Below are 16,487 nucleotides of genomic sequence, written 5' to 3' on the forward strand. Positions count from 1 at the left end.
ATTGAACGTCAACCTCCTGGAAGTCTGTAATGCCTTGAGGGTTTGGTCAGCTTAGGGTTCAGTATCAGTGTAGACTACAGCGCATCTGTTCGGCTTTCCCTTGCACGAGGTGCATCGGGGATTTGACCAGAACTTGACCGGATCTGAGTAGAGAGGGGCTTGTATACATGCGGGAGCGGGCCCAGGTTATGTGAGTGAGTCAGCTTGTACGAGGGAAGGCAGAGGAAGGGACGCCCCGCAGCTTACGGCCGGAGCAACGCAGATTAGGGACCAACGGGGAGTAACTTTTGGCGTGTCTGTACTCATGGAATGACGGCTAGGCTTTCTTACTCGCGTTGATTGGACTGAGTAGGTGCAGTTGTCAAAAGAGTGTACGAGGCTGCCTGCTTGGCTCTCGCATTAGGCGTGCCTACCTAATGCAAGGCGTAAGCTGTGTATTGTACAAACCCCGCGCCCGTCCACAGCTCTTCTTCAAGTTCTCAAAACAAGCCTCTGATCTTATCTACCTTACCTTCAAGTGCAAATTGTCTCGGAACTCAATTAAAAATGCCGATCGACTCGTCAACATGGAAGGGTTACAGCAAGATGGACGCCGAATTGGAAGCTGTGCGAGCCATAAGCAAGTCCATACACGCACTTCGCTAACAGAGTAAGCTGCTACCCAATCTACCACTGAGCAAGTCTTTCGAAGACTACTCATCGGCTGTCGAATTGCGTCAGTCTTTCAATGAGCAAATCGCTCAGCTGATCGCAGCTGGTATTGTGACTTTCCCGGACTGGACCGGGTACCACAAATCCGAAATTCAGATTCCCACGCGCGACGGCGCATCGATGCGTTCGCTCGCGTACCATCCAGAGGGAAAAGAGGCAGGGCCATTGTATGTATACTTCCACGGCGGAGGGTGGAGCTTTGGGATGCCAGAGTATGGCGAGGGTATGGCGGAAGTATTGGTGAAAGAGTTGGGCTTCACGGTCGTAAGCGTTGGGTATAGGTACGGGCCTGAGCACGTCTTTCCTACTGCCGCGCATGACGCGATTGATGCAGTTAAATGGGTGAGTGCATGCACAGTCGTTTCTTCCAATTCCAAGAGACTGATTTACACATCTTGAGTGTGGCGAGAATGCAGCGTCGCTGGGCGCCAACCCTTCTAAAGGCTTCATCGTGGGAGGAACGTCAGCTGGAGGTAATCTGGCAGCTGTAGCAGCTCATCAAGTTGTTGACGACAACCTGTCTCCGAAGGTGACTGGCGTCGTCCTCCTGTCTGCCCCCTTGTGCCATCGCGAAGCCATGCCAGAAGAATACAAGCCACACATATCCAGCTGGGAGGACCACAAAGACGGCCTGGTACTGAGCCGACAAGCCATTGAATGGTTCTATGGCAACTACAAACCAGATCCTATGTCACCGTTGATGAGTCCGTTGATCTGGAAGACCCATAAAGGCCAACCCGCTACGTATCTACAGGTTATGGGGTGGGTGCGATATGTCGTAGATGCTGAACAGTGCTGACGAACTCAGGACTGATCCACTTCGTGATGAGGCGCTCGTGTACGAAAGTCTACTCCAAGATGCCGGCACACCAACCAAAGTGAAGGTATACACTGGGCTACCGCATGGCGCACCCGACTTCTTTCCCATGCACAGCGTTGCGAAGAAGGCATTGGTGGATCTGAAGGAGGGTGTGGGTTGGATCTTGCAGCAGAGCTCGGATTAATACATGGCGAAGGATATACCTAGGTATGTCAGAAAATGGTAGATGCTAGACAATCAATCGATGAGGTTCGCGTCTAATGGCTAGATCTCACGTAATGATAGCACATGTGAAGAGACAGCCCTACTGACCGTTGCTGCCCTAGGGGCTCGCTTAGGGGCGGGACCCTCCAGGGCTGCTTGGACGCAGGTGGCCTGCACGCGTTATGGCTCCGTCATAGCGCGCCTTTCTTCTTTCACCCCAAGACACACGATACGGGACACCGTACGCCCGCACATACGACGGGCGACGTCCTGCACCGCAGGCAGAGAGCGCCAAGATGTCGAACCATCCGCGGTCCAGCCCCGCCGCCGCGAGGCCTGGCACTCCACGCGGGGCGCGACAAACAAACAGCGACGCGAACCTCCTTTCACACCCGCTCAAACGCCTGTCCCTGCACTCGGCCTCCAACACCCCGCTACCGCAGTCCCCCGCCTTGAACTCGCCCAGGAGTTCCGCTGACCTGCGCCGGACGCCCTCGACGCCCAATTTCAAAGCCAATGCCATCCAGCGCAGCCCCAGTGTAGCCAGTTTCCGCTCCTCTACGCCCACCCTGGGCAGGAAGACCTCGACCTCTTCCCTCCGCGGCGATCCTCCTCGACCGGGCACTCCCCGAAGTTCCGCTTCCCGCCGGTCGTCGTTCAATCCGAATATGCAGGCACCCATGCCCAAGAGCCCGCTGGGTCCCACACATGTAGAAGAGAAGCCACCTCTGCGCGCATGTGATGTCGCCGAGGAGTACTTTAAGAAGGAGCTGGTCCGACATGAGGGCATGGCAGGCGCAGTCAACGCAGGAACTGTCGTCATTGTGCACGACCAATGCTACGGCCATCGCTTCTCACGTCCCAAGACATCCAAGAGCCACCTCAGCTTGATCATGGAGCGACCCGAGAGAATCCTGGCGAGTGTCTTGGGTATATCGGCAGCCTACGTACGGCTCGGAGAGCGCCACGCTGAGGGAGACAACCCGCCACATCCACACCATAACCCACCCGAACGGGTACCTTTCAAGATTCGCAAGACTTCGCGCGCTGTCGACATCACTTCGCAGGTCGTCACAAACGTACACGGAACGAAATGGATGGGCGAACTCAAGACACTCTGCGACAATGCGGAGCGGAAGCTCGCATCAACTGGGAAGGAGCTGGCCAGGGACGCTCCTCCAGTTCCTGGACAAGCGCCCAAGCAGCAACTGCATGCGGGTGACCTTTACCTCTGTCCCGAATCCCTCAACGCTTTTCAGGGTGCTCTGGGTGGTGTCTTGGACGCTGTGGACGCTGTCTTCCAGGGAACAAGTCTAGGTGGTGGCCCCTCTAGAGCTTTCGTCTGCATCCGTCCGCCTGGCCACCACTGCTCTGACGACTTTCCCTCGGGTTTCTGCTGGCTGAATAATGTTCACGTTGGCATTGAACACGCTATGATGACATATGGGCTCACTCACGCAGCCATCATTGACTTTGATCTGCATCACGGAGACGGCTCGCAGGCTATAACATGGGCGCGTAACAAGAAGGTCCAGAACATGCCCAAAAACACCCCCAACTGGAAAAAGACCTCAATCGGCTACTTCAGCTTACACGACATCAACTCATACCCATGTGAAGACGGCGACGATGACAAAGTCCAGGCGGCCAGTCTGTGTATAGACAACGCCCACGGTCAGTCTATCTGGAACGTCCATCTACAATCTTGGAAGACACCCGAGCAGTTCTGGGAAATTTATGAGGAGAAGTACTTGGTACTACTTGAGAAAACCCGTCAATATCTCAAACACCACACCAACCGCCTACGGTCCACACCAAATCAACCTGCCCCCAAAGCAGCCATCTTCCTATCCGCTGGTTTCGATGCGAGTGAATGGGAGACTGCTGGAATGCAACGCCACAGCGTCAACGTGCCTACTGAATTCTACGCTCGTTTCACTCGGGATGTGGTCCGGTTGGCTGAAGAAGAGGGCACATCTGTGGAAGGGCGTGTCATCTCAGTTTTGGAGGGCGGGTACAGCGATCGAGCGCTCACTAGTGGTGTCTTCAGTCATTTGAGCGGCCTCGTGGATGGCCAAGTCTTGAAGGCCTCAGAACCATCAACGGGCCTCTCTCACTCTATGCGCAACAGACTTAGTGGAATCAGCATACAGGACGAAGACGTTCCCATGCAGTCTGTCGAAGCAGAGCTCACGCCCGTCAGCTACGATCCCCTATGGTGGCATACAGATCGTTTGTCTGAATTGGATGGCCTCGTTCCGCCCCCGCCCGTACATGTCTCGAAGACGACACGCACTGACCGTCTGGCCCATTTTTCTTCGCCCACCCAGTCCTACGTAGCCAAAGTCGTGGATCCAACCAAGATCAATCGTAGCCTTTCCGCCAAGTACGCCTCAAATCCGTTGAGAGCGCCCACCCCACCACCACCGGAGGTTGACTGGGCTACTGCCGCCCATGCTCTGCGTACTTTGCTGGTACCATCGGATCGCCAAACTCGTAGCCACCGACCAGAGGATTTGGCCGAGGTCAAAGCCAAAAAGGAGAAGCCTGCTGCGTCTGCTGCGGCCCCAGCCCGCACAGATACATCAGGGCGACAACTGCGTGGTCGTAAAGCCGCTCCCTCCTACGCTGAGCCTGGTTCGGACGACGAAAAGACATCTCGTGTAGAGTCACAGGCGAGTAGGCGGCAGACCATAGCCGACTTTGCACCAGCCAGCTCAGAAGCTTCAGTTGCAGCAAGCTCTGCTTCTCGTCGCATGAGTATTGCTTCGAGCGTCTCTTCCATAGGCGATAACAGGGGTGTTAGTCGTGCGCCAAGTGTAGCAGCAAGCCGGAGAAGTGTTGCGCCTTCTGCAGCTCCAGCCAACGGAGTTGCGATGAAGAAAGCACGGGGCTCAACAACGACGGCAGCTGCAGCAGCTCGTGCGCCTCCACGTCCAGCCGTTACAAAAATGCCTTCAACCCAGTCTGTCAAACCCAGTGCCCCTAAAGACAAGGAGAACGATGGCATGGACGCACTTACTTCAGGCCTAAAGCGGGTTACGTTGAAGATGCCCTCAAAAGAGGAATATGATGCACGGGAGAGGGAGAAGGCTGAGAAATTGAAGGCTGCCGAAGCACCGAAAAGAACCACTACCCGAAAGCCGCCGGCTGCGCGCGCTCCTCCGACAAAGCCTGCGACCAAACCAGCGACGACCGCAAAAAGGGGTCCAGGTCGTCCAGCAAAGACTTCCAAACCTGCATCCCCAGTTCCCGAGGCCCCGCAGATGCAGGTATCTGCTGCTGCGCCGCTCGAGCAGCCTCAGCCGGTACAGATGGATTCGTCTACTGTCTTGCCACAGCAGGAAATTCAAGCTTCCATGGAACAACCTCCAATCGATCGTCGAATCTCTGGCGGAATCGTGCAACCACCCACTGAATTGCATGATATGGCTATAACACCCGAGCAAATCCGGGAACAGCTACCTATGGTAAGTTCTGACCACGTAATGCACATGAAACATATGCTAACTTCGCAGCCATCTTTCGTCACTGTAACAGAGCCGCTCAAGGATGTTTCACCACCTTCCCGCGCCGATACGCCTCCGCCTCCACCCCCATCGAATCTTTCCGAGTTTGTCAACTACACTGCGCAGAACTTTGGCGGAAATTCAGAGTTTGTAACTCCGCACGACGCATCAGATCCTCAGGCCTCGGCAACTTTACAGTGGGTTGCCAATACACATGCTGAGGATACAAGCATGCCTGGAGTTCCACTCATGTCACCGCCAAGCAAGAGGGCTGATCTGCCTGTCTTCACATCAAACGGCGCGATACCATTCGCATCAAACTCGAATGGAGCCATGAACTCACACACTAGACCGGAGGATGCCGGTGCTGAATTGAAGAAAGAGGAGAATGGAAGGGATATCTGGGACATACCCGACACGCCAGCTCGTTAGAGTACTTCAGCACTACAGCCCCTCCACTCGATTTTGTTCTGCTTTCATTCTTTGATCACGCGTACCGCGATGCGATACCGCGATTGCGTTCATCAGTGGTTATTGCCGGCTTACGCAAGGCAGACTATACCTGACGTTTCCCAGCTTGGTGTTTATTGGTGGAGTTGATTTCACTTTAGCGAATCGGCGCGTGAGCCGTGATTATTTGGAGTTGTCTTTGTAGAATTTCTGTGGGGCAGATCGTCGATTGTAGCTCTACCTAGAATATGCGCATGTAGAAGATAGATACCCCCGGAGGCGAGTATGTGAAGGATTTAATGCGATGTTTCTCATACTACAGCTGACTTCGGACCGTATTCAATGGCTATCTGCACCGTCTAAACGCCTCTCAATGTATCAGAGCTGAACCGACCCCGCGGGATCGAAGTTCCAACACCACCCAAAGTACCAATACACCCCTCCCAAGATTGCCACAACCCCCAGGGTAGGAAACCCTGCCTAAGCGCCCGTCCGAATCCCGTACTCAGCGCCGGTGTAACTGCAGCCCCCGCAGGCCGCCGCCCAAGTACATGGTGTAGCATGTCAACATCGGTGTGGACAGGCGCGGGAACCAATGATTAGCGTGCATTCCGTATCATGGGACAAGGTTTCGGTGCGGGGCAGCCAACGCGCGACATGCGCATCATGCACCTCCAAGGGTCTTAGCTTACGGGGCGTGACGTACTTCTGGGTCGCGTCCTTGATTGCGATGGCTAGTTGGTTGCCTGGGAGGAGTGTGTGTAGGAGGATGAAACGTACACGGGGATGGGGGCAGCTGGAAGATGGGGGCAACTACTGTACTTATGGTGGCTGATCCGACGGAAAGGTTGATACGCTTCTCCTTCGCTCCTGCCTGTGCACCTTTTGACAGGACGCTTGGACGTGGTTTGTTTGCTGGGTCCCGGTACTTGATTAGGGCGAAGGCGTGGGCTAAGGTGCAAGTACCCGATTGACCATCGAACCTTCCGCTCTACTCTTCGTTTGTTCAGCTTGTGCTACCTGGTTTTCTTCTTCCTCGTCTACCTTTTGCCTCCCTCCCACCGACAACACCACCGACATCTACACTAAAAGTTCCCCCATCCACACCCCAAACAAACCTCACAATCATGGCCGACGCCGCCCCCGCCAACGACTCCAACGGCGGCAGCAGCACGCTCAACCCCTTCGCAAAACGCACCTCGCACTCCGACCAGAGCATCCTCCTCTACAAGATCACCACCACGATCTCATGGCTGCTCCTCGTCATTTCCGCCATCTACACCACCTTCGCCGCACCCTCAGGCCCCCACTCGCACAAGTTCTGGCACAACAACCCGCAAACCCCGTTCGCGCAGTCCAGCATCTTCACCTCCATCTACGTGCTCATCATCTTCATCCTACAGGGCGGCTACGCATACGCCCTGTACATGAGCGACGAGACGTACGTGACTGCAGCTGCAAACCTCGGTTCGCACTTCATCGCCAACAACCTTCTTCTCTTTGGCTTTGTTCACCTCTTCACCCGCTCGCACTTCTGGCTTGCGCTCTTCTTGCTTGTGCTCAACTTTGGTAATCTCAGCTTGGCTTATTTCCGCCACTCTGCTGCCCCGAGGACGATCCATGTGGGTACTGTGAGTGGACCGCTTGCGTGGAACTTTGTTGCGTTGTACTGGGTTGGTGCTATTGCCGTTCATTCGAATCACTTTGCCGCGAGGATCGTGGCGAATGTGTTTATTTGGGGGTGGCTTGGGTATGGCATGTTCTTCTTGGTCGCGTACAAGGATTACACCATGGGCTTTGCGTTGAGTGTACTGGCTTTCTGTAAGTTGTGCCTCGTTTCTTGCACTACAAAATATGCATCTGGCTAACTTGGCTTCTAGCAACCGGTGTCGGACAGTTCCTCACTCGCCCGCATCTTCTCCAACTCCAGTGGATCTTCGCTTTCTCAATCGGTGGTCTACTCTTCGTCCTCTCGCTTGCTGTTGGCATGCCTGGCCTGCTCGGACGCGATCCCTTCCCTCGTGGTCAGATTGTCAGCGAGGACCGGGAGAGGGCACCTCTGTTGGCTGATGACTAGACGGTTGTCGAACCGACATCACGGGTCTCTGTGCATGCTGTATTGCTTGCAGATAAGGAGATGATGATCTGATTGGGCGACTATTAGGATATGATTTTCGAGGTTCAAGTTTGAGGATATGTACACATGGCACACACCATATTGGTTTAACCGTCGAGACGTCTAGGCGACAAGGGCCTAGGATACCTAAGGTTCACATAGTTAAAAGCGGCTGCTACCATTGAAGTAGCATAAAAATCTCACTTCCGTCAAGTTTTGTGAAATGTACATCTCCCTGTGATCATTACACTATCTACAAACGTCTACTAATACTAACTGCCCCCTTTAAAGTAAAAGATCCTGATTCCCGTCGTTCGCTCCAGGACTCAACACCATGTGTTGCGGCTCATTCTGATTAACCACCCATCCACCTCCAGCACCGCCGCCAACCTGATCCGCAATGGGACTACCACCGAACGTACTCTGCCTTCCCACACTAGCAAAATACATGTCTGCATCGCTGACAGCGTTCGCCATACCATTGCCGTTTGTCGGCGAAAGTGATCCATTACCATTAGTAGTAGTGTCAAGTCGCGAGCGTTCGGCGGCGGAGCGGTCTCGAGCTTGCTGCGCTGCTTTGACAGTCGGGAGTTCATGCTTTTGTAGGGCGGGCGAGTCTTGCAGTTTACGTGGACGAGCGCTGCGGAAGACTTGGTTAACTGGCTTGAGGTATACTGTAGCCAATGTGCCGACGTTCAGACACATCTCTTCCAGGGTACCAGGGTCGAGCTTCTCGGACTCTTCGGCGGTAATCGGAGGCTTCTCGCCCATGACGACCTTCTTCGCTTCTTCGGGTGCCGAGGAGAGTAGACGCCAGTACATGTAGCCTCTATCGCGGAGATCGGGGTTGTCGGTCTCTTCAGTTGCCCACTTCAGCGCCTTTGGTACTAGGTTGGAGCCGCGGGTAGGTCTTTGAATGAACAACTTGACGGTGGCGGTAAGTAGCGCCAATTGCACCTCATGTGTCTCTTCTTGGAAGGTATCCAGAAAATCTTCTAACAAGACGTCCGAGTCTTCTATTCGGTCTGCGTATTGCCCGATGACCCAGATCATAGCGGCCTTCGCTTCTGGTTCGTCTAATGAGTCGAGGTTCTCACATAGTGTTGAGATGATCGATTCGTATTGGTTGGGGTATTTTCGGAAGATATTGCGGATGACGACGGTCGCCTCTTGTACGATGTATGAGACTTTTGTGCTGACGAGCGAGAGAAGAGTGCTGATGCACAATTGCGCAGCCGGCGCGATTTTGATGGCGAGCTTGCCAATGGCGCGTACTGACTTGCGCACAAAGTCGACGTCGATCTCGGTAGCGTATCTGTCCTAGAGTCAGTTACCCATATTCAAAATGACCTTCAGGAACTTACTCAGAAAGCTCCGTCAACACTTCCTTGATGTTCCTCTCCGTCGCCAGCATGAAGATGAGCTCCAACTTCGTCACCTTGACGTATATAGGGTCGTTGTATTTGCAGAAGAAGACGCGGATATCGTTCCGCAATACCTCTGGCCTGCGCTGCAGGATCAGGAGGGCATTGCGAAGTGCTAGGTATTGAATCTCGGGTCCTTTGGAGAGGAGTGTGACGAGCGGCGGTGATAGCTTGTTGCATAACGAAGTGACAACTTTCTGATCGCTGATGTAGTTCATTAGGTAGAGGATAACGCGAATGCAGGTAAGAACGACGGCAGAATTCGAGTGGGAAAGGCGTGGCGATATGCGCTCAGCGAGGAGAGCAGCTTCGCTCGTGTCCTGGGGAACGTAGTTCATCATAGCCTCCAGAATGTATGTCTGACCCCACTCTGAGCAGTCTGGCAGAATCTGAACAATCTTGGATGCGCTCGCATAGTCGATTGTGAGCTTGATGTTCTCACTTCGCTCCCAGATGTCCATGAGTCCTGCTAGTGCACTTGACACTACTGTGGGATTCTCGTCTCTTAGCATGCCATTCAGCCTGTCGATCAGATCTGATTGTTCCACCAAGTGTCGGTCGTGATCGTAGAGCTTCGCCACGCAGAAAGCTGCCGTCTTTCGAACGTATGGATCGGAGTCTTTGAGGAGGTTCTTCAGGTGCGGCACGGTTGCCTCGACGAATTCTCGGACGTGAACGTAAGACATGGTCCGTAAGGCGAGTGCTCGTACTAAGGGGTTGTTGTCGTGCATGTCTTCCTGGATGATGGGCAGCGCTTTGAGCGCAATGTCAGGTTTTATCCTGGCATAGTTGACGAGATACAGGAAACACCTGCCCGCGTCAGCATAGCCCTTCTTCGGGTGATCCTCACTACCCACATCTTCTTGATCTCCAAACTCGGTATGTGCATGCAGCCCACGATGTCCATGAATAGCGCGACCATGTCGTTGTTGCTCATGGTCATGTTGGCGACAATCTTCTTGAGGGCCGTCTTCTTCTGGGAGAAGTTCTTGTCCTTCTTGTTGCCATTGTTGAGTTCGACACGGAGTTCCGCAACTTTGCCCTGGGGAGTGCGGAGGTTTTGTAAGCGCGCGTTGTCAAAGGTGTAGGGTAGAAACATCATCATGGCAGTGGATGCTCATAGCAGACAGACAGGCTGAATAGGAGAACATGGAATTGCACAAGTCGGAGACGTGGATGGCACGAATGACGAGACAGACGTACCCTCGCAAAGAGCTTCGCATCTTGGCCGCCCTGGCTCATGTTGGGCTAATGATGTCGCGTATGCCAGCTGGGCTGTCCTCCCAATGCATGTGCCTGTCGTAGCACAATCAAGATAACCTCCCTCGCGACTTAGCGCCCCTCCCTTGCCGTCTCGAGGAAGCGTGCGGGGTTCGATGGCTGATTCGCTGGTCTATCGGCTTCGTATCGTGTCGCGCATATCGGAGGAACGTGGAAGAGGGCTGGAGAGGCGTAACGACAGGAATGATTTGTGATGTTTGGGAACCGTAACTTTTAGGAAGCCTGCCAGCGGTCAACACGGAGGAGGGGACGTGCATCCGCCAAGGCCGCCATATGTGGAGCTCTCCAGAGGCCCGCTCCGCAACACCACGAGCGAAGTTGCAACATCGTGAGACCCTGGACCCTGGCCACCGCAACAACATCTCAGACTTTGATAGCCGATACTTCGCCATCATAAAGACGTCTCATGATGTCGAAATCGCCTCCACCGCCCCCGCAGTGGGTGCTCGACCTCAACTCGACGCCCGCATCCAAGCCGAAGAACGCCTCGCTCTCAGACCCACCGGGCTACACGGCATCTCTCACCAAGAAGGAGCGTTCTCAGGCATCAAAGACGCAGAGGCAGCCCCCGACCCCGGAAGAGATGGATACACTCAAGATGAAGAAGGCGTGGGAGGTCGCCATCGCGCCCGCAAAGCAGCTGCCCATGAACGCTTTTGGTATGTCATCTGACAGGAGACTCTGTGAGCAGACGCTAACAACACCAGGCATGTACATGACAGGCAACACTCTGCAAATTTTCTCCGTCTTCATGGTCTTCACGCTCTTCAAAACTCCCGTTCTCGCTGTACTAGGTCTCCAACGCACCTTCGCTCCCTTTGAGACTCCCGGCACATCTGGTCGACTACTCGGTGTCAAGCTTGTCTACATTGCATGCAACATGCTGATGTTGGCGTTGGGTATATGGAAGGTTAATGGCATGGGACTCTTACCGACAACAAAATCAGATTGGCTGGCATGGGAAAGTGAGAGGATATGGTCTGAAAGGGCAGTACCGAAGGAGTGGTTGTAGACGCAGTCCTGGTTGGAGATACGTATTCTATGATTACAGTGACGGAATAGTTGCTAAGGCTTCATACAAGGCCATCATTCTGACCTCGTCCGTTCCGTCTTCGTCATCTCTAATCCTTTTCTCAGAACCCGTCTCGTGTTCTTGTTTTTGTCCTTCTCTCGCTCGTTCTCAACCAGAGAGTGGTGTTCAGATTGCCTCAGCCACTACGCGCCCATTCTTTGTCCTCGCCAAACTCCACATTTCCGTCTTCAATGATTCTCGTCTTGTCGCCCGTGGATTCAGGATTCACACCCCCATAGTCGCTTCCACCCACGGTCACAGACTCGTCTTCTGAAATTTCCCCTAATGTTTCTGTGTCGGCTGCTACCTCAATCACAGCTGGCTCTTGTACGGCGCGGTCGAGTTCAGCAGCCGTCGCCAGGTCGGCATGCAGCAATTTCATCAAGGCTTTTGGTATGAGATGTGGACCTTCGTGTCGCAAGTCCTCAGCTCCGTCACGGAGGTCGGAGACACTGTGGTACCCGTCGAAATGTCCACTGAGTGTCATTTCGACAGCTGCCAGTAGAGCGATGAGAGGGTCTCCGACTTCATCTGTGTCCAGGAAGGGGGCGACATCGCTCCATCTGGTGATGGTTTGCTCTATGACCTTGAGCATATCACGCTCATCCTTTTTTATGGCGTCTTCATTACTTGGACCGGTGGCTGAGAAGTCGATGAGCAGGATGTCTGGATAGCCGCGGTACCGATGGTGATGCACCGTAGGGTAGAGATTGAGCATGATGTTCGATGCCTCAACCTTCCCATGTACCAAACCCTCCTCGTGTAGGAACCATACAGCATCGATCAGGCCCACAATGATATGCGCAACGAACCAGCTGGGAATGCCGCCCTGATCATTCAGGATGTTCGCTTCGCCAAACTGCGCCAGCGTGGGACCGAAAATAGGGCGGAGACAATTGTACGAGGTGGGTGACGAGTCGACGTACTCAGCGCGTAGGACATATGAACCAATGAATAGCGAAGCTTTGTCCCTCTTACGGTGCTCATCGAACTGCGTTGCTTCATTGCGAAGCACGTCCGTGTCTTTCCTTGTCTTGACTACCACCAGCTGAGGCAGCATCCTCAAATATTGTTCCGACAGTGCAGATGTGCGGTTTTCCTGCATGCTCTTGTACAAGACGTCGCCCAGGTTCTTGTATGTCAGCAACGGCAGTTGCTGTTGGAGGCGCGCAAATCCAGACAAGGTCTTCCAAGCGTCGTGGTTCTCGATCGTGTCGTGATCAATATCTGGATCAATCTTATTTGACGGCTCGAATGGAGGGGGCAGCGCGCGCGGTAGGCAAAGGTACACTCCCGCGGAAGACTTCGGTGCTGAGAGGGTCTTGACCACGCGGAAGGAATCAGATGGGGGGCTGGGGACGGCGCCGGGGAGACGTTTTACAGAGAACGCCTGATCGAACGACGGAGCGGATGGGTCCATGTTTGTATAATAGTGGTAGAGATGTGGTAGAAGAGATGGTTGCAAAGTCGGTCGCAGAGCTGGCTGCAGAGCTGATTGCAGAGTTGACTGAGAAGACTGCCCAAATGGGAAATCACGGTGACTGTGCGCATGATCGTGTACCAGTCCAGCATACGACAGCCCCAGAGGGAAGTCATCACTGGCACTACGCGTGTGAAGGTGCTCGACGCGCTAACAACGTCACATCAGCTGGGAAACAGCGTATCATGATGAACCTCAGTGGGATATTGCGTGCACTGTTGACAGCCAGAAAGGGCACGTCGTCTGCCAATGTCTGCTTCCAAGTTCTCTCGTTAATGTGCTGCTCGTTGTATACTGCCAGGGAAGTCTCTGACCGACTCTTTCGCTAGACAAACAATGACAATGAAGATTGCAGTCAGCGTTTTCCGACGCGCGTGGAAAGGTGCGCATGGCATATATAGTGAAAGAGCTTTTTTTGGGGGTGAATACGATGAGCTGGGTTTGGGACGAAGATTGACATTCTTTGACCATGACTTCGAAAGCTACGATACTCAACATCATTTGATGTCTTGATACTCAGCACTGCTCTTCCAATTTTTCGGGTATCGCCTCGCAACGCGCCACTCCTCCGCCTTACTTCTTAACCTCTCGTACACGTTCTCTCGCCACCCACCATCACCATCTTGCTGGAAACTGAACGTCACTCCAAAAGGCCAGTACAACATGTTCTCGACTCGAGCTCCATCCTTGGACTCTAGCAGACCAATAGCGATATCGAAGATCTGCGGTCGTTTGCCAGTAGTGTAGAAGACAACTGCGGAACAGGTATTGCAGAAGTGGCGATAGACATCGGGCGAAGAGTTGTAGTACTTCAGCGTACCCACAATGGGGTCTTTCGCGTCGATGAGGGCGTTGAGGGCGTACATGTCTTTGGGGAAGTCTTTGCTACTATCCTTTCCAAAAGATATGTACTTCGTCTCTGCGTACGTCCAGTTGAAGACATCACTCCCACTTTGCAATCTGCAGCTGTCGCATCCACAGAAGCCGGCTTTGAGCTTCCTGCTGACAGGTTCGACGTTGGAGGGCAGCTCATCTACGGCCATGTGCTTGTAATCGCCACGGTGGAGGACCAGATCTACCCCGCCGCATTTGCAGCGTATCGGTACACTTTCTTCCTCTTTCACTTTGAGTTCCGGGAGAGTGGAGGATTGTGGCCAGTCTGCAGGCAACTCCTTCGCGCCAGGGCCACGACCGGCTACCACGCTTTCATAACGCTTCAGATCCTCCCCTTCGCCATTGAGAGCACAGAGCCATGGACTTGCACCTCCATCCTCCGTGTCGGCCACGAAACCCTGCCCACCGAACCTGATCAACTGGCGACCTCCAATATCCACGTTACCGAGCGCACCAGTGACCACTCCCAGATTCCTGGCCGGATCTTTGAAGGCACAGAAAACCGGGCTTGAACAGGTAGGGCAGAACAAGAGGTCGAAGCGCTCCCAGCAGCTGAACGTCTTGAGGCTGGAAATGTCGACGTTGGCGCGAGGCTCAGGCCATGATGTGAGCGAGGTGTGGAGCGAGCCGCACAGGTGCCGACAGGTCGTGCAGTGGCACACATGCCCTGGTAAGGGAAGAGCGGATGCAGGAAAGGTAGTACTGTAGTTGTGAGCGCCACAGAGACATGATGCCGTTAGATTTACGGTCTCAGTGGAAGGAGACATCGTAGGTCTCGAGATTGGAAACGATTCTGCAATCGTTGCAAGACACTCTGGCGATGATCCTGCTAGTTATAGGATATCTATAAGTTACTATCAGGATGGGTCTCCTTACTTGCTACGTTGCATGTGCTACGCCGCAAGCATGACGATGCAAAAGTGTGACCACATGCCGGCGCATGTCGAAGGGCGTGACGTTGGATTGGTCAGCGTACATATGTGGGGCTCGCATCTTCGCGTCGTACCTCGCATTCAGGCTTGGGTGCACAACGAGTTGTTGTTAGCGGCTTGGTTAATATTGACGTGGATCCTGCCGTCGGCTAGGTGACTTGAAGGATTTTTAAATCTTCACCACCCGCATGACGTCGAATAGGCCGGTCTTCTGCTTATCGGACATGCCTGCTTTCAGAAGACCAGTTGCATGTTCGCCCTCTCGACCCCGCTGGTTGCTCACGATCTTGTGTCGCCTCGCTTGAACTCAAATGTCCGGCCTGTCATACCCGAGATCCACATCTTCACGTTGCGAAAATGAGGGCCATGTAGCAGATTGGTCCCGTATGCTGATGCCCAAGGCGCATCCACGTGCCAGGAGTCCAAACAACCAGGTAGATCTGGCGCGAAAGACGTGACAACGACGATTTGTCGCTCATCTTTTGACGCTCCGAAACATTTCAGTGCTAACGCGCCACTCGGTGATGCATTGGGGCTGTTGACTGCATCCAAGAGCCACCTCAAGTCCCTTTTATGCTCCGAGTTGTGCTTGGCGACGTCCCACATCTCTATACCGGTATCCCTGTTGAATTCAGGCATCTTTCGCAGCACAGCAGGTGCGTCCGAATTCGGTATGTTACTCCACAGCGTGCAACCAAGCAGCGTAATGTTCGTACCCGGCACGTCGCTTCCCGTCTCGTATAGTATCTCCAATTTCCCCTTCAGAGAAGGCTCTCTCTCCATCTTGTGCGCCAACTGTAAGCCGTCCATCCAGCTAATGCCGTGGAACTCCAGAGGACCGAGAACCAGAAATACCTTCTCATGAAGACCACACCGTCGAATCAGAAACCACAGGTACAGCTCGTAGTCTATAAGCCTGCCAATGTTTCCAGCAAGTATCAGGAAGGGCGCCGCAGCGGGTACGTGGAACGTGAGGTATTGTGATTCGTAGTCTAAGTGGAGATCTGACAGGACCTGGAAGGAGGTCTTCGGGTTCGAGAACAGGCTAGATAGGCGTCGCAGTGTGCTCGGTAGCATCGTCGCGGTAGTGATTATATAGCAAACTAGGGGGAAATGGTGAGAATGAGCGTCGGGATGCACTCGACGACTAAAGCGCTGGTAAGGAGACTAGGAGGGCTGTCTGGATTAGAGAGAAGCTAATGAGATCACACGCATGAACGAAGCGACGGAGAGCCTGAGATACGGGAGAAAGAGCTCGTCTTGTTGTAAGGGCTGAGCGCAGCTGCGCCATGAGAACCGATCGCGGTCCGCAGCATTGCGGCGCCTGTGTTACTTTCCAACACCGTCGGAATCAAAGACGAAGAAAGTTGCGACTGTGCCCATCCTTCCAATCCTTTCGATCCCTGCGGAGATTTGCTATTGGGCGCGACGCGACTGTGCGGCGTTCTGGTGTTGGAGGTTGGTGGCTGTGAAGAGAGAGGGATCTCTAGTAGGGATTGAATTAGATTCCGTCTAGGCCGAGTCCGGATGGCGCGATTTCGGCCCGGCCCCACGTCATCTCCTTCATCCCCTTCTTACCCAGTAGCGCCAGCTT

The 16,487-nt window shown here is 53.9% G+C and overlaps 8 protein-coding genes across 8 annotated transcripts; 4 read left to right on the top strand and 4 right to left on the bottom strand.

The window, feature by feature from the left end:
- Window positions 1–546: 546 nt before the first annotated feature.
- J4E86_009671 (uncharacterized protein) lies at window positions 547–1,715 on the top strand (the record flags this gene model as incomplete). The annotated part of the gene is made up of 4 exons (XM_051450173.1): window positions 547–606; window positions 649–975; window positions 1,112–1,473; window positions 1,520–1,715. 4 exons carry the CDS (start codon window positions 547–549, stop codon window positions 1,713–1,715), a joined length of 945 nt encoding a protein of 314 aa, XP_051298561.1.
- Window positions 1,716–2,031: 316 nt separating this feature from the next.
- On the top strand, window positions 2,032–5,676 carry J4E86_009672 (uncharacterized protein; the record flags this gene model as incomplete). Its single annotated transcript, XM_051450174.1, has 2 exons — window positions 2,032–5,205; window positions 5,254–5,676. 2 exons carry the CDS (start codon window positions 2,032–2,034, stop codon window positions 5,674–5,676), a joined length of 3,597 nt encoding a protein of 1,198 aa, XP_051298562.1.
- Window positions 5,677–6,821: 1,145 nt separating this feature from the next.
- On the top strand, window positions 6,822–7,771 carry J4E86_009673 (uncharacterized protein; the record flags this gene model as incomplete). The annotated part of the gene is made up of 2 exons (XM_051450175.1): window positions 6,822–7,515; window positions 7,575–7,771. 2 exons carry the CDS (start codon window positions 6,822–6,824, stop codon window positions 7,769–7,771), a joined length of 891 nt encoding a protein of 296 aa, XP_051298563.1.
- A 324-nt stretch (window positions 7,772–8,095) lies between these two features.
- Window positions 8,096–10,476, bottom strand: J4E86_009674 (uncharacterized protein; the record flags this gene model as incomplete). Its single annotated transcript, XM_051450176.1, has 4 exons — window positions 8,096–9,125; window positions 9,175–10,044; window positions 10,092–10,276; window positions 10,438–10,476. 4 exons carry the CDS (start codon window positions 10,474–10,476, stop codon window positions 8,096–8,098), a joined length of 2,124 nt encoding a protein of 707 aa, XP_051298564.1.
- Window positions 10,477–10,924: 448 nt separating this feature from the next.
- On the top strand, window positions 10,925–11,527 carry J4E86_009675 (uncharacterized protein; the record flags this gene model as incomplete). The annotated part of the gene is made up of 2 exons (XM_051450177.1): window positions 10,925–11,174; window positions 11,223–11,527. The coding sequence occupies 2 exons, from the start codon at window positions 10,925–10,927 to the stop codon at window positions 11,525–11,527; spliced, it is 555 nt and encodes a 184-aa protein (XP_051298565.1).
- A 196-nt stretch (window positions 11,528–11,723) lies between these two features.
- Window positions 11,724–13,007, bottom strand: J4E86_009676 (uncharacterized protein; the record flags this gene model as incomplete). Its single annotated transcript, XM_051450178.1, has 1 exon — window positions 11,724–13,007. The coding sequence occupies one exon, from the start codon at window positions 13,005–13,007 to the stop codon at window positions 11,724–11,726; it is 1,284 nt and encodes a 427-aa protein (XP_051298566.1).
- A 557-nt stretch (window positions 13,008–13,564) lies between these two features.
- J4E86_009677 (uncharacterized protein) lies at window positions 13,565–14,728 on the bottom strand (the record flags this gene model as incomplete). The annotated part of the gene is made up of 2 exons (XM_051450179.1): window positions 13,565–14,554; window positions 14,708–14,728. 2 exons carry the CDS (start codon window positions 14,726–14,728, stop codon window positions 13,565–13,567), a joined length of 1,011 nt encoding a protein of 336 aa, XP_051298567.1.
- Window positions 14,729–15,062: 334 nt separating this feature from the next.
- On the bottom strand, window positions 15,063–15,970 carry J4E86_009678 (uncharacterized protein; the record flags this gene model as incomplete). The annotated part of the gene is made up of 2 exons (XM_051450180.1): window positions 15,063–15,193; window positions 15,223–15,970. The coding sequence occupies 2 exons, from the start codon at window positions 15,968–15,970 to the stop codon at window positions 15,063–15,065; spliced, it is 879 nt and encodes a 292-aa protein (XP_051298568.1).
- Between the last annotated feature and the right edge of the window lie 517 nt (window positions 15,971–16,487).

The sequence above is a fragment of the Alternaria arbusti genome (genome assembly GCF_024043155.1).
Source record: "Alternaria arbusti strain BMP 1465 chromosome Unknown scaffold_18, whole genome shotgun sequence".
In the NCBI taxonomy this organism is placed as follows: domain Eukaryota; kingdom Fungi; phylum Ascomycota; class Dothideomycetes; order Pleosporales; family Pleosporaceae; genus Alternaria; species Alternaria arbusti.